This window comes from Hetaerina americana, unplaced genomic scaffold (assembly GCF_022747635.1).
Source record: "Hetaerina americana unplaced genomic scaffold, ioHetAmer1.1.p SCAF_13, whole genome shotgun sequence".
NCBI lineage: Eukaryota > Metazoa > Arthropoda > Insecta > Odonata > Calopterygidae > Hetaerina > Hetaerina americana.
The window spans coordinates 12725647-12746419 of NW_027286403.1; the positions used below are offsets into that span (position 1 = coordinate 12725647).

The following is a 20773-nucleotide window of genomic DNA, read 5'->3' on the forward strand; positions in this document are numbered from 1 at the left end:
AACAAAACAGTTTTTGAAAGAGCAGGATGCTCAAAAGGCAGTTGTTTGCAATACATGTGAATTTGAGTATTAAATCCCAGCATAGAATGTGGAGATGTGGAATTGTACTCTTATGGAAAGGAAGGATTACCCAGAGAAATTACATTTATTGTTTCTCTCATGCTAGAAAAAGATGAAAATGGTTTAGAAGGAATAGAATGATGCTACTGGATGAAAATCAAGGTAGCAATGGAAAGTGGTCGAGCATCTGCCACAATCCTTAGGGTTGACCCCTTTTACTTCTGAATTTCATCCAAAAATATTAATCTCTGCTGAGAAAGTGAAACCTGAGATAGGCCCCATCATACTGTGGAAGGAGCGATCATGTCAATAAAATTAGAGAGAGTAAGTGTAGAACCGATAGATTTATCATCTATTTTCCCATGAACTATAAGGCATCAGAATAATGTCAAAATGTGCTAGTAGGGATAAGTATTTTCGGTTAAAAGTAGTCTGGTGTGCAATCATCCTCTGCCACCCCTAGAGGTGGCTTGTAGGTATTGATTAGGTGATTAATGCTAGGTGATTAATGTTTTTTTGCACCTTAGGGTGGTCTATCACTATATTAGTGAAAATAAATTAGGAGACATTATTTGCAGACTCAGTTTGAGCGACAAAATCAGGGAATGAAAAGTTAAATTCATGCTAAAAAATGTACCAATATGGTTATAAATTTTGCCACTATTTTGCATGTTACCATTGTAAAAATGAATTTTTATAAAATTTTAGGTTGCCTATGCGTTCCCTAAATTCTGCAGTGTAATATTTTCCAAAATAACCTTTTCCAATATGTGTTGGCAATTTTTGGAGGTCAGCTTAAATCCATATTCGAGTTTTATTCTAGTAGATAAGTTATGTCACAGCAATTTACAATAATGGTCATTATCTAGTTATTCAAATGAATTATTCTCAACAGTAGACAACTTTTGTGTAAAACTTCTAAATTTATGATTTCTTAACTTTGCTTGGAATTCAATTATTTGATGTTCATTGGTATGGGTATTTTTGTACTCTATTTTAATAGTCATTTAGGATGTCCATAAATCTTGAAAACCAGGGAAACTCCTTGATTTTTGCCGCTATCCAATGCCTTAGTGGCAAGCAGTTACCTGCAGACATGCACTATATGTGAATGTTTTCGTAGATACACATGGCTGAGCAAACATGTCTCATTTTTTCAATGGATTGATTGGGTTATTGATAAATGAAAATGTATAACTTTGTGTTAGATTTTTTCGTATTAATCTCAGGCATATGAAAGAGATAGATTTGGAGATTGAATAAAATAAAACATTTGTAGTTACCCTTGAACCTTCAAGTTAGCGGCAGGAGTGTACTTGAAATAATAATAAAATGGGAAATATTATCATACTAAATGCATTTATTCAGAATTGGTTGGTTGTTTTATTGTAAATTTTACTGGAATTGAACTTTATTAAGCAGAGATTAGAAGCAGTTGGTATAATTCCTGAGTGGGCGTACTAGTAAGGATTGCTCAAAGTTATGAACCTCATACTAACATTATAAAAGAACAAGAAATTTGAAAAACAGCTTCTACAGAAGTTCCAGAATTAAATTTTTATTTTTAAGTGAGTTAAGGCCCGGGATAATAGAGAAAATGGTTTCTTCTCTAGAATTCTCCTAGCTCGTCTGTAACTGAGCGAGAAAACTTTCTGCTGATCGAAAGGGAGAAAAGTCTTTACTCAAAGAAGTTTATTGAAGATGAGTAGTTCTCATGGGAAGTGCTTCACGAGCAATGAAATCCTGCATTGCTAATTATTTACATGTTATGTCACCCAATTCCATATTGTGCAGATGAGTATCATGCCGATTATGAAAGTTTGTATATTTCATATTTAATAAATATTTTGATGAATAAAATGGTTAAGGATGATACTGGGAAAAACTGCCAGACATTTGTGTTAAGGGGATGGAGATCGTGCAGGGGGTAATGTACTGTCTTCCCACGGAGAGGGCTCAGGTTCGAATTCTGGAGATGGCATATTTTTTCAGTGGTATACCGATCCCTACTTGAGGTGCAATGTGGAGAGCACCTTAAGTGAGTTCGCCATCTGTTTGATGGGACATTCAACTGTGGACCCCTTGGCACCCCTCCTTTAGAGTAGGCTAATAGTGACGCCAGGTTTCTTTCAACCCTTCCTCCTTTCCTATCCATCCTAAATGGCATAAACGACCTTTGCTGTTGGCCCCCTCCCTAAAAACTACTACTACATTTGCATTAATAGGAAGATTAATTCCTAAAAAACCATTGGTAGATCTGTGTCAACATAGTGACTTTTTAAGTGTTAAATAGGTAATTTCATAATTACACATTCAAATTAATATTTACACAACATTTGGATGCATAAAAAGGATTAGCCAAGCAGCTAAAATTTAACAATGGTAATCATAGAAAGATTGATATTTTATGTAGTTGAATTTAACCAGCTCAAATCATGGTGAGATGCTCTCAATTGACGGTAAAATTAATCTATGTGCTAAGTATTCTTATTTAGGCCATGAAATGGTAATTTGACTCTTCTGCAACTTCTGAAAGATACATGAGAGGGATGATGACTCTTCAATTTCATTTGCTATTTTAAAGAACTGAGCAACGACACTTCGAAGCTTTTGAAAGTATTTTATTGAATCATCATTTGACAAATACCTATAATTGTTTCACAAGCGTATGATTGTAGCATTTAGGAAATGGTAGGTATATGAATGTTTTATGATTGAATTATGGCATTACAGCTATTTCATCATAGAAAAGGGCACTGCATTCTACTGATAAGTGCCTGTGTATAAAGGTATGAGTTCAATAGAGGTCAATGTCCTCGATTATCATATCGTCATGGCATATTGGCATGTATCATTACGATTCTTAGAAAAAGTTCTTATCAGCAGGAAGAGGTAGGTTGAGAAAATAAAGCACAAAATAAGTTCATGCAATACTTAATGCATGCAATATGGATGTTAATACAATGTTAATAAATGCATTCCAAGGGGTAGATAGCAGACTTCATATATCTGCACACATTGTATAAAAGTAACCTTTTTCGTACATTATAATGAAATCTTACCCAGTGTAACTAGTTGGTTAACCTGCTAAAAGTGAGACACTGTTTTACTAATAATAAACTTCATAACATGGCTCTTGTAAACTCACTGGTTCTTACTTCAATCGTAGACAAAATGAAGTCTTTCCAAAAGCATAGTCTATAAAAACATATGGTAACTTTTAATGTATGAATACTTAATTAATGGAAAGATAAATATGCATGGTATGGTGAGCAATAATATCAGTGCAATATTCATTAAAAACACATTTACAAACAAATGAAATGATGTTAAAAATATAATTATAGTTGAATTACGTGGATATTTGAAACTCATTCTAAGTAGTAACAATAGTTAATGATGTACGAGGTCTGTTAAAAAAGTATCACAAATTTTGAATTTTCGTGGGTTATGTTCATTTGATTTTCAATTTTTTGTGGCGTAATGTTGGTACTTATGTCTCTCACTTATGCCAAAAAATTCGGTCATTTTGAATTCAGTTAATTGTTGACAGCTGTTTTGCTTGGACGTGTTTTGGCTTGTCTTTGATTTTTGCCTGTTCCAAAAAATGGATCAAAGAATCTGCATTAAATTTTGTGTGAAAAATGAAATTAAGTGTGCGGACGCATTCCAAATGTTGATTGTGGCATATGAAGAAACTACCTTGGACCGAAGCAACGTTTATCAGTGGTGCAAAATGTTCTCAGATGGCCGAGAAGATGTGAAGGACAACGAGCGTGCCGGACACCCAAGTACGTCAACAACAGACTAAAACATTGATGAAGTGAAGAAAATAGTATGGGCCAATTGTTGAATCACCATTAGAGACGTTGCTGAGGACCTAAACATATCGACTGGCTCGTGCCATTCGATTTTTACCAATGATTTGGGCATGACATGGGTCGCCGCAAAATTTTTACCAAAGTTGAAATTGTGGTGAATATTTGGCCAAAAACAACACTAAAGATGCCACAGCCACCGTATTCCCCAGATCTGGCTTGCTGCGACTTTCTCTTGTTCCCGAAAGTGAAGAGACCCATGAAAGGACAATGCTACGCTACAATTGACGAGATAAAGACTGCATCAAAGGAAGAGTTGAGCAAGATCACAAAAAAGGTTTTTTGAAGTGCTTCAAGGATTGGAAAAAACGTTGGCACAAGTGTATAACATCTAATGGGGATTACTTTGAAGGGGACAAAATAGATATTCATGAACAAATAAATAATTTTTGATAAAACACAAAGAGTCGCAATACTTCTTGACCAGATCTCGTATGTCAGTCTATTAAGGGTTGTGATACTATGATATAAGACAGCCCTTTTATGAGTTTTACTTAGAATTTTAGCAACAAAGTACCAATTAGCTTATAGCGTGGATCAGTGAAATGCAAATTTTTTATTTACTGCTACAGATATAAGAAGTCAGGGTAAATTAAAAGTAGAGCAATACCAATCAAATACTTACTGCTCAGGACATATATTATTGTTTACAGGAAATGGAAAATTCTACACTAGTAAACAAAAAGGTTGAAGTTATGCACGGCATCAAAACACTGTACCATTGTGACTGGTAATGTAAGAATTCAGTAATCCTTAGCTGCGTGGGAAATCAAACTTATTGTTCTGTAGTCCTCATATGATGTAGCCTTTATCTTTTTCGTATTTGGAATTAACACTGATCTTACACAGTCTTCCGGCCAGATTCCTTTCTCAAAGATGCTACAAATCAGTCCATATTGTCTCTTTCTGCCACATTTTCCTAAACCTTTTAGTAGTCCTGCAGGAATGTCATCTATCCCCACAGCTTTATTTGATTTCATCTCCCTTAATGCCCTTTCAATCTCATCGTCGAATATGCCTGGACCTAAGCTATCTTCCTCTATGTCATGTTCCTTTTCTATGTCTAACTTTGTTGGCCGAAGTTCTTTACCATAGAGTTCTTCTATATATTCCTTCCATCTCTCTCAGATCATTTCTTTTTCAACCATTATTTTACCCAACTTATCTCTAACTGTTAGCACAGATCTTCCCTTTTTACTTCCTGATGGCCTAGTGATTTAACCTTGCCATATAGCGCACCAATTTCACCCTTCTTCTGAAACCTTTTCATATCCTCGCAATGCGTCTTCCACCATGCTTCTTTTGTTGTGTCTCAATTTATTATTTAACTCTATGTACTTCCTTCTGCCAAGCTCTGTGCTTACACTCTTCCATTTTCTTCTCTCATCTATCTTTCTAATCATCTCATCCGTGATGCATGGTTTCCTTGTCCTTTTCCCATTTACGGTTCCTTTGGTTTCTTTTGTAGCTTTCGATATCCCATTTTTGATTCATTCTCATTTTTCCTCGATAGTACTATGCTTTTTACCCTAATGCATGATATTCTCTACAGCCTGCTGATACTCCTTCCTTTTCAATCCATTTAATGCTTCCACATTCCATTTCCTAACTTGCCGTCCCTGCATTATCTTTTTGAAATGGACTCTACACTTCATAACAACTAAATTGTGGTCAGAGTCCGCTTCCGCTCCCGGGAAGCTGTGCGAATTTATCACACTGTTCCTAAACCTGTGTCTAACCAGAATATAATCTAGCTGATATCTTTCTAAGTCACCTGGCATTTTCCATATATACCTACGTCTTTTATGGTGTACGTAAGCTGTAGTCCCCCACGTCATCACACTCTTCCTTCACCTACTGTCTCATTCCAATACCCCATCATTATCAAATGTTTCCCTGCAGGAACACATGCGATTATGTTCTCTAACTGATCTTATATCCTATCAACTTCTTCCTCCTTATAATTGCTTGGTGGCATGTATACCTGAACAATGACCAAATTCATGTTCCTACGAGGGTAATCCCAGAGGTACCCAACTCAGCAAAGAAAACACCAAAATTTTGGAAAAAAATGTATTTATTTTTCAACTTAATCTCTTTACAGCACAAAACACTTGTCCCAGCAATGTTCAATAAGTTTGATACCCTTTTTATAGTAAGAACTGTCTTGATCCTCAAAATAGCCATTAAAGTGCTGACATCACTAGTTCACAGTTGGAAAATCTTTGACCAATGAGCCATTATTTCAAGTTTGCAAACAGTAATAATCTGAGGGCGCTAAATCTGGGAAAGGGGCTGCATGAGGTAGTAATTCAAACTATAATTCATGAATTTTAGCCGTTGCAATAGTGGATTTGTGATGGTGTATTGTCTTGATGAAACAACACTTATTTTTTGGCGAAATGCGGCTGCTTTTGCTTGATTTCTTAGCTCAAACGTCGCAGTAAGTTCGCATAATACTCGCCGTTGATAGTTTTTCCTTTTTCAAGATAGTCAATGAAAATTATCCCATGCTCATCCCAAAATCATCCGTTTCATCTGCCTGCAGAAGAAATGGTCTTCGCCTTCTTTGGAGCCGGCTCTCCCTTTTGAATCCATTGTTTCGATTGTTCTTTTTTCTCAGGTGTGAAGTAGTTCAATATATTTGTGTGTGCTTAAGTTGTCACAGTGGCGCATAATTCCTCTTTATATGGCAGTGACTCATAATTTCTTTTAATGTGTGCACATTTATGATGTCACTAGGATGCATTTATTTTCATACATCCATTTAGTTCATTTTGAAATTACAACACCCGGTCATGTACAAAATACTACTTTTTGAGCTGAAATTTTGTTCATTTTTCCTGAACTGGAAGTTCAAGAATAGCAACATAGTCAGCTCAAATGATAGTTAATAAATGCAAGTTTGAGTAGTAGTTTTAACACCCCCCCCCCCCCCGTTTTCATCACCTCTTATTAATTGAAAAAAATCATTTCTAATGAAAAATCATAGTCTCACACAATGGTGTAAATTTTAGACAGGGAAACCAAAGTCCTCCGTATTGATAACTCTAATCTGCAGAAATGCCCTCTCAAATTTTTTACCTGTATGAAATAAGAGAAATGTTGTGGGTGGTCAATAAGGGCTATGTGACCACATACTCAGGTTCTTTAAGTTACAAGTTTGGCATGCAAGCAATGGAATTAAAAGAATTTATATAACAATTGGAATTGCAGATTATCCAAAAACCATGATGGAAAACGTAAATCATTTCATGCCAACCCTACCATGGTTCCCATTGCAACTTGAGAAGCATGTTTAATTTTAGATTTGCATCTTTTTTGGTGATATAACCACAGAAAATGGTTACTTGAATCATGCTTTTAGATCAGTTTTAAAAATTTAGATTTTACTTTGACTACAAGCCCTTAAATAATATTAAGTTAGTAGAATAAACTTACAAAATAGGGTCTCCCAGGAAATAATGAGTTTTTCTTAACCTTTGCAAAATATCTCCAATATTAAAGGCTGAACTTAATATCTATGTATGTACAGCTAGCTTGCAGGTCTGTTATTACTAGTTTGTTAACTGAAATCCTACTCACACCACTCATTTAAAAAAGTTTTAATCTTAAATAATTGATTAATTGAAAAGTAAACTATTAGAGTTTTATTTCTTTGTATTTACTTTGTATTTTATCAATTTGAATTACTTATAGATCTGAATTATGGAAAAATGTACAGTAAAGTGTTGAATCGTATTATGGTTCTGTCAAATATTTTGTTTGAGATGTTAGATTGAATTCATAACTTTGAGCAGTTACTGCACTTTTCTTGCATGTTGAACATTCTGAATAGTATATTCTCTGTTTGACATTTATGCTTGTTATTAAATCTTTCTTGATGCTTCAAGCTATGTTGGCTTTATCCATGAAAAATCGTAATTAAGTATGTAGTATAAATTAACTGGATATTAAGGGTCTGTGATGAAACGAGAGATGTAAGAGGAATTGACTTGAGTTTAAATAATTGACTTAGGATAATGTAAATTTTGATGTTGTAATACTTTAGGCAAATTTCTATTGCTTATTCAGTCTCCTTAGATTTATATTTTCTCCAATAGATGTTGAGACCACCGGATCTAGCACGGAGTTCTACGACAAGTTCTCCATTCGGTATCACATCAACATGTTGATACATTCTGTTTGGAATAGTCCTAATCATCGAAATGCTATTTTAAGGGAATCCTGGTATGATGTTTTACTTTTCTTATGTAGACTTGATGGAATTTGTCATGAAAAATTTGCTATGAACAGTTGTGCATTGGCTTTTTATTTTGTTGTCCTTAGTTTGGATATTATCCTTTTTTCAAATTATGTGTAAAGCACTGGGATTTGAAAGAGTGATATTTGTTGAATGGAACTGCTTTATGTTCACTCTCTGGTGACGGGAACCTTTCAAAATGCAACTGTACCTTTCAAAATGCAACTGTTGAATCTAATGAAGTTCATGTTATTTTTTAGATTTTTATATCAATTGTATAATTTTTATAAATACAGAAAGTTCATAGATCCACCTGAAAGGTTATTCTGAGAATCATCATTCAAAGAGTAACTGCCATAAAAAAACCTTCTATTGATTGGCTCTTTAAATTTGGTGACTGCTGTTCATTTTATAATTATTGGTGCAATAACCCAAAGCATGCAGGATTTGCTTGTGGGTATTATATATTTTAGTTCATTTTTAAAATATCTGTTACTAATGAAAATTGTGATTAGTGAAATAATTATTTTTGCATGAGCCTCAGTCATTTCTTTAAATGTACTGCAAAGATTGACTTATGTTACATTTATTTTTAATTTGATTTTATGACTTACATTATAATTTTTAATATATCATAATTTACTATTAACACGTAGTCTTTTTAACTTTTGCTATTTTTTCCAGGATTCTATAACCTGCTTCTAAATTGGAGTTCCCCACAATTTAAAATTAAAGCTACTCTGCTTTGAAAGATTCAAATTCTGCAGTAATTTAATTTCATTAGAATATTATACAATAGATGAAATAATTCTGTTCCTTAAAGATATTTCAGATGAATTTTGTTTTTTTTCCTCTGCAATGGTATTTATCACTGATAATTGATAAAGGTATAGTTCATTTCAATTTGAATGCAGAGGAAATATTATAGAAAGTGCTAGAGGATGGATTGAAGTGGGTGGGCAACTCTTTAAATTGGTTAGATTTGCAGTGAGCCAAAGAGTTGCAATCATTACGTAGAAAATTGCGGATTAATTTTGATAGATATGGAGTGGGCATTTACCAAAAGACTAGTATAATGGTTAATTAAAAAATAAAAAATTGGCAATATTTTCCACAAAATAAAATGTATTAATGCGACCGGTTTCAATGTAACAACATCATCGTCAGGTAAAAATATTGCCAATTTTTAATTTTGTAATTATAATATTCCAATATCACCCTTGAAATGTCTCTTTTTATAGTATAATGGTAGTGAAATTCTCCTGAAGTCGGATGGAAAATGTATGTATTTTAAGTTGGGGGACATAGACTGGAACAGGTGAAATAGTTCAGCTATACATGAAGTGTCTAAAAGGAGTTGAGGGTTGATGATATGTACCATAAGCAATGAAATAAAAGAGTAGTGAAAGCTTAAATGTAAACCATATTCTCATATGAGTCAAACACTTTGCTGTTGAGGCAATCGATGGCATGAATTGGATGGAAGCCTCTTGAGATGTAGTTGTATAGAAGAATGAAAAAAATAAAATGGACAGAAAGACACATAATAATGATAACGAGGTATAGAGGTGGGAGTTAAAAAATGAAAATCTTAAATATTTATCCATATTTATCCATTTTTATTGCCAAATTTTCCGTATTTATGGCACATACATTTTGTCTCAGCTGATTCATTTGCAATTTTCAAGTATTAATGTATGTTATCATGTCTCATTTTTTTTCTTATGAATTAAAGTTTCAGTTAGATGCTGGCTCTGACGATTTGGCCAGAGCTGGTATACAGATTTAGTGATATAATGATGGACACTATAGAGAATATGGGTCCTGGCTACTATGGACTATAAGGAACTTCGGCCAACAAAGTTAGACATAGAAAGAGAGCATGACACAGAGGAAGCTAGCTTAGGGCGAGGCATACTCAACGATGAAATTGAAAGGGCATTAAGAGAGATAAAATCAAATAAGGCTGTGGGGATAGACAGCATTCCTGCAGGACTACTAAAAGGTTTAGGAAAATGTGGCAGAAAGAGACAATATGGACTGATTTGTAGCATCTTTGAGAAAGGAATCTGGCCGGAAGACTGTGTAAGATCAGTGTTAATTCCAAATCCGAAAAAGATAAAGGCTACATCATATGAGGACTACAGAACAATAAGTTTGATTTCCCACGCAGCTAAGGATTACTGAATTCTTACATTACCAGTCACAATGGTACAGTGTTTTGATGCCGTGCGTAACTTCAACCTTTTTGTTTACTAGTGTAGAATTTTCCATTTCCTGTAAACAATAATATATGTCCTGAGCAGTAAGTATTTGATGGGTATTGCTCTACTTTGAGGTAGAGATGCCAATTCCAAAAAAGATAAAGACTACATCATGTGAGGACTACAGAACAATAAGTTTAATTTCCCATGCATCTAAAGTTGTTCTCAGGATCATCAAGAAAGGGTGGAAAGCAAGGCAAACGATTGATCAGTTTGGGTTTAGGAAGGGGAGAGGCATGCGCGATGCCATTGCAGTAATGGGATTACTTATGGAGAGGAATATACTAGAATTCAATCAGGATGTATTCACTTGTTTGATGGATTACGAAAAGATGTTTGATGGAGTGAATTGGGAGAAACAAATTGATATATTGCAGAAAATAAGAATTGTTTGGAGAGACATGAGGCTAATCTGCCACCTGTACTTGTCTCAGATTGCACAGGTGCGAGTGGGGAACAAAGAGTCCCGAATTTGGTGTTGACTGATAAGGTTAGATCGTTGTAATTGAAATTGAGTTAAACACTCAAATTCACCTGTAAACATTCTTAATTTTTACAACAGGCCGGATATCATTTAAATTTGTTGACCATTATGAAAAAAGGGACTAACTACCAATAATTGATCATGTTGTCATAGACCAAGAACACTGCATAGTAGGTTTGATATCTAGGGTAAGAAAACGAAGTACCAGTACCTTGATAACAGCACATTTTTTCTAAGTAATTAGTTACTGAAATCTCTTTTGATACATAGGTGCTGGAACAGAACTATATATTGAAGATTATTTGCAATTACTTATAGTCTTATTTTCCCATACTTTTTTGAATTTTTTCTCTCATTTCCCTCTGTACTGCTGTTTATTTTTGCAGTATTGATGATTTTGTTAATATAATCATTGCCTAACTCAAGAGTCCTGCTCATATCTTCTTGTTTTTAATAGAATTGTTATGTCTCTGTAATTAGATAAGTTGTTTGGGCATATGTAGATAACTTCTGCTTTTAATATAAATGCTAATAAATTAGCTGTAATGAGTGTATGAAATCCTTTTCTCACTTTATATGACCATGCATGCATCAATAGTTGGTTATATTCTTATTGAAATGGTTATGTTGTATGCAATGAATTTTACCTAGCAGTAGAATTTTGATAATCTTAACTTAATGGTTTTTTTAATCACTGATGGAGTTTACATCTACTATTCGTAATTGAATCTACCTCACTATATACCTTTGTTAGGTGTTTCCTATTGCTATCACTGTAGAAGTTTCGCCCTGGTCATGTACCATTTATAATTGACTATTTCTCGCCGTATACATTTGTTAGGTGTTTTCTACTTTTCGCGGCTTCTAGTTTTTATTGATAAATTTTGAGTTTGGTTATGATGATTAAATTTTATTTTAAATTTGTGTTAAAAATATGCAGTTCGAACTGTATAAAATCAGATATTTTGTAACGTACTCTGGATAATAATTATCTTTTTTCTGTGTTCCCATTTCACAAGTCATCAAAAGTAAGCAGAGGTAATGACATGGAGAAGAAAAATGAGCTTGAAATAAATGAAAATGTGAAATGGCTTCACCATAAAACTCATGTTTTTCTTCAGTTGCAACCTAACCATTTACATGAATCCCATAATTCCACTCCTTGATTTACTTTGTGGTTTCAGGCCTACACCTTAATGAATTTCAGTTCATATTAGAATGAAAAACTGTACTATTAAGATCCCAGTATTTAATTTAGATATGACCCAGGTTTCGATGTTTAATGTCATCTTCAGGCAATACCTCTCACAGTCATCCGCATCTTTGTATTACATTCAGGTAGAGGCATTGAGGTGACAAGAGTGTTCCCTATTGGAGCAATTCTCCTCCAGCTTTCCATCCTTCCCTCCAGCATTGCAATGCCTCACTGACTTAACTCCAAACAGTGACTCCAAACTCTCCCTGCATTTCTTGCCTCCTCACTCCTTCCGAAGTGTAATATACATCTATATACCTGTATATAGATGGATGCCTGTAAGAGTTATTGCCTGAAGATGACATTAAACATCGAAACCTGGGTCATACCTGAATAAAATACTGAGGAATCACAAAGTTTTAATTTTTCATTACATTTCCTTGATTTCTATGAGTTATTATGTAGGTAAGTTGTAGTTTGGTTTTGAGACCATTTGGTAATTTAGGTAAAAGTGAAGAAATGCCATGTCTTAAAACAATGAGCCTTTAAGCAGAATATCTCGGTTATTGGCAATGAGAAGTCTTAATTTTCCTCATAAAATTAATATTTTATTTTGAGTTACAGAGGTTATATGCATATAAATAGATATATTTATTTATTATAATTTAGTTCTCCAGTCAGTGAACTCATTGTAATGGAAAAAGTAATGGGCTATAATCATTTATGTTTATTTTATTACATTGGGTGCTTCAGCATGAATTTAATTACTATATATACTTTAGCGATTAAATGATTATTTAAATTGTTTATGTTTAGAGGTGTATTTTGATCAGATTAAGTGAAAATGTTGAAGTAGTTCATTTCATTGTAGTCACCACTGCAAAAAGTTTTGGAATTTAATTAAAAACTTCAAAAATATCTTTGGTGCTGTACAATCAATGTGTTATGCAAGTTTGATATAATTGTTAAGTTCTTATCATTGCATACTGTCTAAACTTTTTTGTGTTATTGAGTTTGAAGTTGTATTGTATTTGTTCATTTAACTCACTTTTTAGTTTTTGAATGCGACTATGATATCATTTTCTTCTGAATATTATTTTCATGTATGATTTTTTTTAGTACCGGAAGACAGTTTGTGAGGTTCATCAACATGATGATGAACGACACTACGTTTCTGCTCGATGAGAGCCTGGAAGCATTGAAGGTTGGTATGCAAAATGTAATTCATTTTTGAGAAGTTGTTTTATTAAATAGTAGTTTTTTATGATTGCATAATGTGTAAACTTTTTTGTATCAAGGAGTTGGGATGTTATGTTTGTGCAGTTGTGTTTAACTGATTGTACCATCTCCAATTTCAGAGAGTTCATGATGAGCAGGCTTTGATGGACACAGAAGGTTGGCATAATCAACCTTTGGAAATTATCCAGAGCAGACAGAGGCAACTTGGAAACGATGAAAGACAGCTAAGGTAAAACAATGAGTTGCTAGCTCTAACCGAGTAGTAAGTTGTTTTCTTCAAAGTATGTTCCACGCATTGAAAGAGATATTTTTCTTGTGATTTTGACTTTGAAAATTCATATAGAGTGTGATCTTGCTATGTTTTTCAATCTATCTGATTTCTAATGCCAGTACTTGAATGTGAAATGCTGCTACAATAACTTAATTTGGGGTCATCTCCTGGTGTGCATAGTTTTCAGTCAGTGATGGTTCATTACGATTCTATTTTGCATTTGTTGCATCAAAATGGTTGCTGTATTAATGATGCATATGAGTGAACAACCTTTATTTTTGTAGAGGTGCGTGCATGTTTATAATGTTGTCCATCGTACAGTGGGTGGAATGTTATAAATTACATTGCCCATAACATTTTTAGGGCTTATTTGGATTCAAGTCTCTTTAAAATTATCATTCTTACCTATGTCCTTATCCTTTGAGTTGATAACTATGGTTTTATCATTAGGTTTAATCACAATTTTCAAATGCCTTACTTTTTTATTTCATGGAGAGAACAACTAAAAGTCTTGGGCGCATTTTAAATCTTATAAAATTAATATTTGGTTAAGTTAAAACCTAAGACTCATCTCAAAACAACCATAACAGCTTTGTGCTTATTGCCTGTTATCAGTTTTTCAGCTGACTATCATCTCTTCTCTCATAATATAGCTTTCGTCAAAGTCCCGTATCAAATTCATGTACAAATACATACTCTAAATCTGTTGGTAGGATTTTTATTTAGCCTGTTTCAAAATATAAATGTACATGGCAATGCCTTATGGGGGGATTTAACTGTGACTAAGATTCACAGGATTTCAGCTATATTTTATTTTCAGACATCTTGCTTTACATCAGTAGTTTTAATTTGATCGCATTTTAATTAAACATGACTCATCAAGTATGGCTCATTCCTCCATCCCGTGGTCTTAACTAGCTTCAGTTCTGTCTTGAAGCATAATGGGAGATGGTGGAGTTACATTCAAATGATTCTTGGGTTGGAACACATTCTTTTGGGTGAAGCTTTGCAGTTAATTTCATAAAAAATGTAACTCCAGTTACTTAAGCTAGATACTGAAAGTACATGAACAAAGCTGAAAAGAATTTCTCTCAATGAATTGTGGCAATTTTTAAAGAAAACTTTGGCTCATTCTGACTCTTCTTTCCTAACTAATACTACTATAGTCCATATAGTATACGACTTGTATACTAGATAGTTACCCAAAAATTGCAAAAATGTGTACACCCTTATTGTTTGAAGAATAATTTTTTGTGTCACTCACTAGTCAAACAGTTTCTCCATTGCGGGAAATTTTTCCCAACATTTTGTAATGTCACTGAAACCTGGGAGCTTTGTTGAATGTGATCGCTGTTCATCAGTGATCATATAATTAAACTTAACCTAAAATTCAAATCATGTCATATGATTCATCACATTATCACATGCTATACTAACACGATATGCACTATCATGCCTTGCCTTCACAGCCATTCTTTGACATTTTTAATTGCACTTAGTTGGTTTCTGCTCCGTGCCCAGGGTCTTAATGCATGAGAAATAGTTATGTATTATTCATGTAATTCAAATTATTTGTTTTATATTATTTGTGTGTAAATTTGCTTTACAGATCGTATCTAACCTTAGCAAATCAGACAGTAAATCTGTTTTACATATTTACTAAAAAGATTCAGCAGCCATTCCTGCGACCAGAAATAGTTGACAGATTTGCTGCAATGCTGAATTTCAATTTAATTCAGCTTAGTGGACCACAGTGTAAGTGGAATCATCTACTGTGGCACTGTAATGGGAGTGAATACCCCATTAATTTGTAATCTTTCAAATGAATCATTCACATTGATGAATGATAACTGAAGTAATAATGAGCATTTTTTACTTTACTTTCAGGCAAAGACCTAAAGTTAAAGAATCCTGATAAATTTGGTTGGTTTCCCAAGAAACTTCTGTCCAATATATTTGGAATATACCTACATCTTAATTCCGATGAGTTTGCTAATGCTTTAGCAAAAGATGAGGTAATGCTTTCCTTTGAGTTATATACATTTCAAAGAGTAATTAATGTTCTGCCTTTTTCCCATATTAGACCTAAGAGAACAGTTTCAATGATATTTGCCAATGAATCAAGTGGTAATCATTGTTTGCTAGAGAAGGTGAAATTATTCAATGGAGTTTTATGATTTCAATATGTACACAATCAGTACTTATCAAATGACAATTGTAGGAGCAATATGTAGCTCTTGTAATTACAAATTTACTTAACACATTGTGAAATTAACTGTACTTCATGTCATTCTCATTATGTAAGCATTCCATTGTATTCTTATTCTGTTGGTATATGACCTTGGTTTTCAGCAAAACTCATAAATGGTGGTTTATATTGAGAAACAAATTTGTACTTTTCCACTGATTTATTGTATATTACTATGCATTTCAGTTCATCGATCAAGTACTAGAAGTCTTGTACCTTAAGATGGTTTGATGAACTGAAATACATTGTACGTTACAATAAATCTGTGGAAAAGTGCAAATTTGTTTCTCATATTAGTGAAATTCCACTACATCTTGCCTGAATCTGTTGAATATAATGGTGGTTTATTTATGCTAAGTTGACATCCCACCGGCAGTCTTGTGCAACCTTTTCAAAACTATCAAATAGGCAAAGCTCAGTCAAGATCTTAACACTTTAAATTATGTATTTAATGGGTTAGGTAGACTGTGGAAGTTCTTAGTTGCCTTGGTTAAAATAAATATGAAGCCAACGTGCCTAGGTGTGTTGCACTCGTTACCATATTTTCATCAGATATCATATTGACATGTTGCAGTAGTTATCTGCCTAACTCAGTTGTTTTATGTATTGCTCTTATAGTAAAACTGTACGGGAATATCGACGAATGCTGTTAAGGTTTTGGATGGGATAGATTTGATGAAATCTATTTCATAGTCAATAATGTTTTTTGCAGAATAATATGATTTGGAAAGACTTTGTTGTGCTTCTTATAAGATGGAGAAGGATTGATTCAGGAACTCTGACTTGATATTGGTGCTCATATTATTGGAAGAAATTTTTCATTTAGCAATTCAATCTTATCAAAGAGTATTGCATACATATATTGTATACGTATATTAGATTTAACATGTATGGTATTAATCTCTATATTTATCTATTTCAGAGGTCTTTTAAGGTGGACCTTATTAAGGGTGCTGTAGAACGCCTGTTACGTGCTAAGATTAAGTCTCCTAGTCAAGTGCGGAAGTTCTTAGAACTTTCTAGCCGAGCAGAGCAGATGGTTATTCAAAACTTGAAGAAAGAAGTGGATTACGGTGATGCTCCAGATGAATTCAGAGGTATTTGTCAGTCATCCTTTAAAGAAAATTTTGTTAAGCATGAATTCTATATGAAGTGTTCTAATGCTTTGGAATTATGTCCATTGTTTCACATCCAACTCCCTAAATATTTATGGTCACCTCTTGTGTATATTTGAAGAATGATTAAAATTTGTATGCAAGAGTAGACAACCCAGCAGTAAAATCAATGAAAAATGTGTGTCAAAAGATACTTTCTCATATATTTATTTTGGTAGTCTACGATGTAAGGTAGGTTTTAAATAGACTGAACATGCCTACATTTCTTATACCCACCTAACAAGACAACCTGACACCTTACTGTACAATTAACTCAAATTTAACCAATTCACTGGGGGTCACTCTCTGGAAACCTACTGGTCACATGCTGTGAAAGGTTAGGGTATGTTCACAGCAGCAAATGGGGTACATCTGCATACATTTTAAATCCCTTCATTCCATCTAGCATGCCTATATTTTTCCTCTGCCTACATCACTTTCTATCACAGTCTTCAACATTACATTCTGAAATAAAATGTTCTGAATCCATCTATCCTGATTCCTTTGGATTTTCCCCAACAATGTTATCTCTAACTTCCATGCCTTGTACTTCATCATTTTCTTTCCATTTTGTTAATTCTACCTTTTCGATTCTGCTCCATACCTACATCTCAAAAGCCTCCAATATTTACCGATCACCTTGCTTCAATCAGTGACCATGATTCTGTACACTACAAAGGGCTGCTACGCGTGTCTTTGGCACAAATAGGAGGTAAAGGGTGAGGAATAAGTTGGTCATGAAATAACCGTGATAGGTTGAACCTATTCAGTATGTAAGAAAGAAGTGTGCCATTCTGGTTTGCCAGTTTTGAGAGAATTGGTAAGAGTCAAGGAAGCAGATAGCCTCAGGAGAGTGCAGTAAATAGTTTAAGGGAGGGATAAATGAAGTAGTCAAGATAATTATGCAGTTGGAGGCATTTTCTAGACAAGGAATATTTGAAGTTGCAGAAACAGGATAGTATGCATGAAACAATGTATAGATGCCAAAGAGATATAAGAAAAATGCAAGGACAGGGCATTGTGCAGAAGGTTTGTAAAGGGGTAGATGCCACTGAAATATGCTGTAGGTTTTTATTACTTAGTCTATAGCAAAAGAGAGCTTTTGAAGGGTGCATATATGTACATATGGTGATGTTATAATTCTCAATGTGGAGAAAATGCTTGTTTTCTGTATTTATTTTCTGTATGTTTGCTGTTCAATGTTTTGCTATGGTGAATAATAAATTATTTTTCCTTTCTAAGATCCATTAATGGATACACTTATGGAAGATCCAGTCAAATTACCATCAGGCAAAATAATGGATCGTGCTGTAATATCCCGTCACCTCCTGAACTCCTGCACGGACCCATTCAGCCGACAGCTGCTGACGGAAGACATGCTTGAGCCAGGTAAGAGAGATTTTGTGAGAATTGATGTCAAATGGTGTCATGAATTTGCAAGCACATATGTGATATCATGTGAGCATATTCAGAAAATAATAAAATTCAGTGCATGCAATTCTACCTTAACACATTATACTGGAAGCTGTGACAATTGCATTATCATAGATGTCATGGAACATTAATGGTGTACTATTTGAACTCTGATGACAATTCCATAAAAAGTAAACTACATAAAATACCACTAGTGTAACTTTAGAAGAGTTAACCACTGGTTTGCACACACATGTGAACATTTCACTGTGGAGAAATCATTTTTCATGCGTTGGATTAAAAGTCAGATCCTGGTCAAGGTGAGACTGGTTTCATTTGTGCAAGTAAACATTGTGAAAAAGTACCATGTCTGTTGCCTTGATGAATATGCATCACTACCACAAAGTTATGACAAATCATGAAATTCATTGTTTTAAAAAATAATTATGTTACTTTTTGAGGAACTAGTTCCTTTTCTGCATGTATAAAACCTGCATGATATAAGTGCTTCATTGACATGGTACACTGGAACCTTGCATAACGAGCACCATGGATAGCAAGTCATTTGCACTACGAGGAAAAAATATTTTTCCAAAAATGACTCGCTTGGTGACTTCTCGCACAGTGAGTGATATGATGAGGAGAGGGGATACCTGGAACATTTCACGCCTGCTGCTTCAATTTGTGTGTAACACTCATTTAGCTACTATCTTAGTGTCGTAAGTGATCATTCATTTTTTCAAACTTGTGTTCAGATGTGATGTTTTTGTGCAAAGTTCAATAATATTTTGTAAAATATCCCATAAGACAAGAAGATAGCCATAAGAAAATAAAAATAACAGTTGAAATGAAAATTTAAATCATTAAATTACGAGACAAGGTTTTGAGCATGGCTCATCCAGCTTGCACATGCAATCAGTCTACATCAGCAGAACAAGAATGTCATTTGTGAGAAGACGAAAATGATTTTTGTTGACCTCTTTAAGATGATGCCAGGCCCCTCAATGGCCATAGAAGAAGTATTTGAAGAAAGTTGTCGGTGGTTATTGAGGGTTAAATGAAGAACTGCTATCTATGCCCAGCATTGTGAGGCATGGTGAAGCAGCAAGCTCCAGCACAAAGGCAATAGAGAACTTCATAGGTGATGGCAGGAAGCTCATAGATTCTGAGGGTTACCAGCCTAACACAGGTTTTTAATTGCTACCAAATGTCTCTCTTCTGGGAAAAGATGCCAATGCAAACCTATACAAGATCAGTGGAAAATGTATTGTTTGGCTACAAGCCAATGAAACACCCTCTCATGCTGCTATTTTGTGTCAATGCAAGCAGTGAAATGAAAATTAAACTCATGCCTGTTTATCATTCAGAAACTCCTCGCATCTTCAATGGATTGTCTGTTCCATTGCAGCTGGCTAAATATGATGTGGAGGTCATGGGAAAGCTTAGGAAACCGTTGCATTGTACATTGAGAAGCATTATCACAGTAACAAAGTGGCTATGGGTGCTACAAATTTATTTAAGCATAATGCTGTGCCACATTCTCACAAAATTTAGACGTGTCAGCAAAAACTCTACTTTTCACTAGAAAGCTGTCTCTAGACAGCTTTCTAGTGAATCAAAATTGGGAATGTATCACGAATAATCAACTAGTGTATATTTCTTTGAGAGAAAGATTCCCGAACAAATTTTGCCTTTCCACAGTTCCACTGCATCTTATTTCTAGCACTAATCTGATCATTAATGAAGTTGTAGTGTCACTTTCATCTTTAACATTTTGGTTTAATTTTGTGAGTCGGTGATTACCCACACAACCATGACTTTATTAAAGCATATAGGACCATTATTTATCTATGTACATTTATCTATGTACATTTCATCAGTGGTCCAAGTTGTATACAAATCCAACCAAAAGATATTCTCAGGTATATCTAATCCATGACGCATGGATCCCAAGGATGTATATCCCATCTCTTCTAAAAAAGGGTTACATTTCAGTCATAGAGAGTTAAATGTTCTCCATGGTCACATCAAGACTTCAGCATTAGATTTTCCCTGCCTTACTTCTTAGAATCATACCCCTGCCTTATGCTGCAACAAATTAGCACATTGCTGCCTCATGAACCACTTGTTGCCCTTATAATAAATGAAGAATACAATGTATCTTTCCACTGTCCTTTATTTGCGTACAACAGGTTTCAACGCTCAAGCGTCATCATCAAGTGTCATCATAAAGGACAGTGGAAAGATACATTGTATTCTTCGTTTATTAAAATGAATTTCCACAAGGTTGAGCCGGGAACAATTGAATACTTGTTGCCATACTG

The 20773-nt window shown here is 34.3% G+C and overlaps 1 protein-coding gene across 1 annotated transcript in view; it reads left to right on the top strand.

The window, feature by feature from the left end:
• The window catches only part of Ube4B (Ubiquitination factor E4B), a 70568-nt gene that overhangs the window by 48681 nt on the left and 1114 nt on the right, over positions 1-20773 (top strand). Inside the window, exons 17-23 of the mRNA XM_071583259.1 lie at positions 8042-8168; positions 13244-13328; positions 13483-13592; positions 15244-15389; positions 15522-15649; positions 16805-16979; positions 18279-18425. Coding sequence (XP_071439360.1) covers positions 8042-8168; positions 13244-13328; positions 13483-13592; positions 15244-15389; positions 15522-15649; positions 16805-16979; positions 18279-18425 — 918 coding nt within the window. The remainder of the gene's footprint in view (positions 1-8041; positions 8169-13243; positions 13329-13482; positions 13593-15243; positions 15390-15521; positions 15650-16804; positions 16980-18278; positions 18426-20773) is intronic.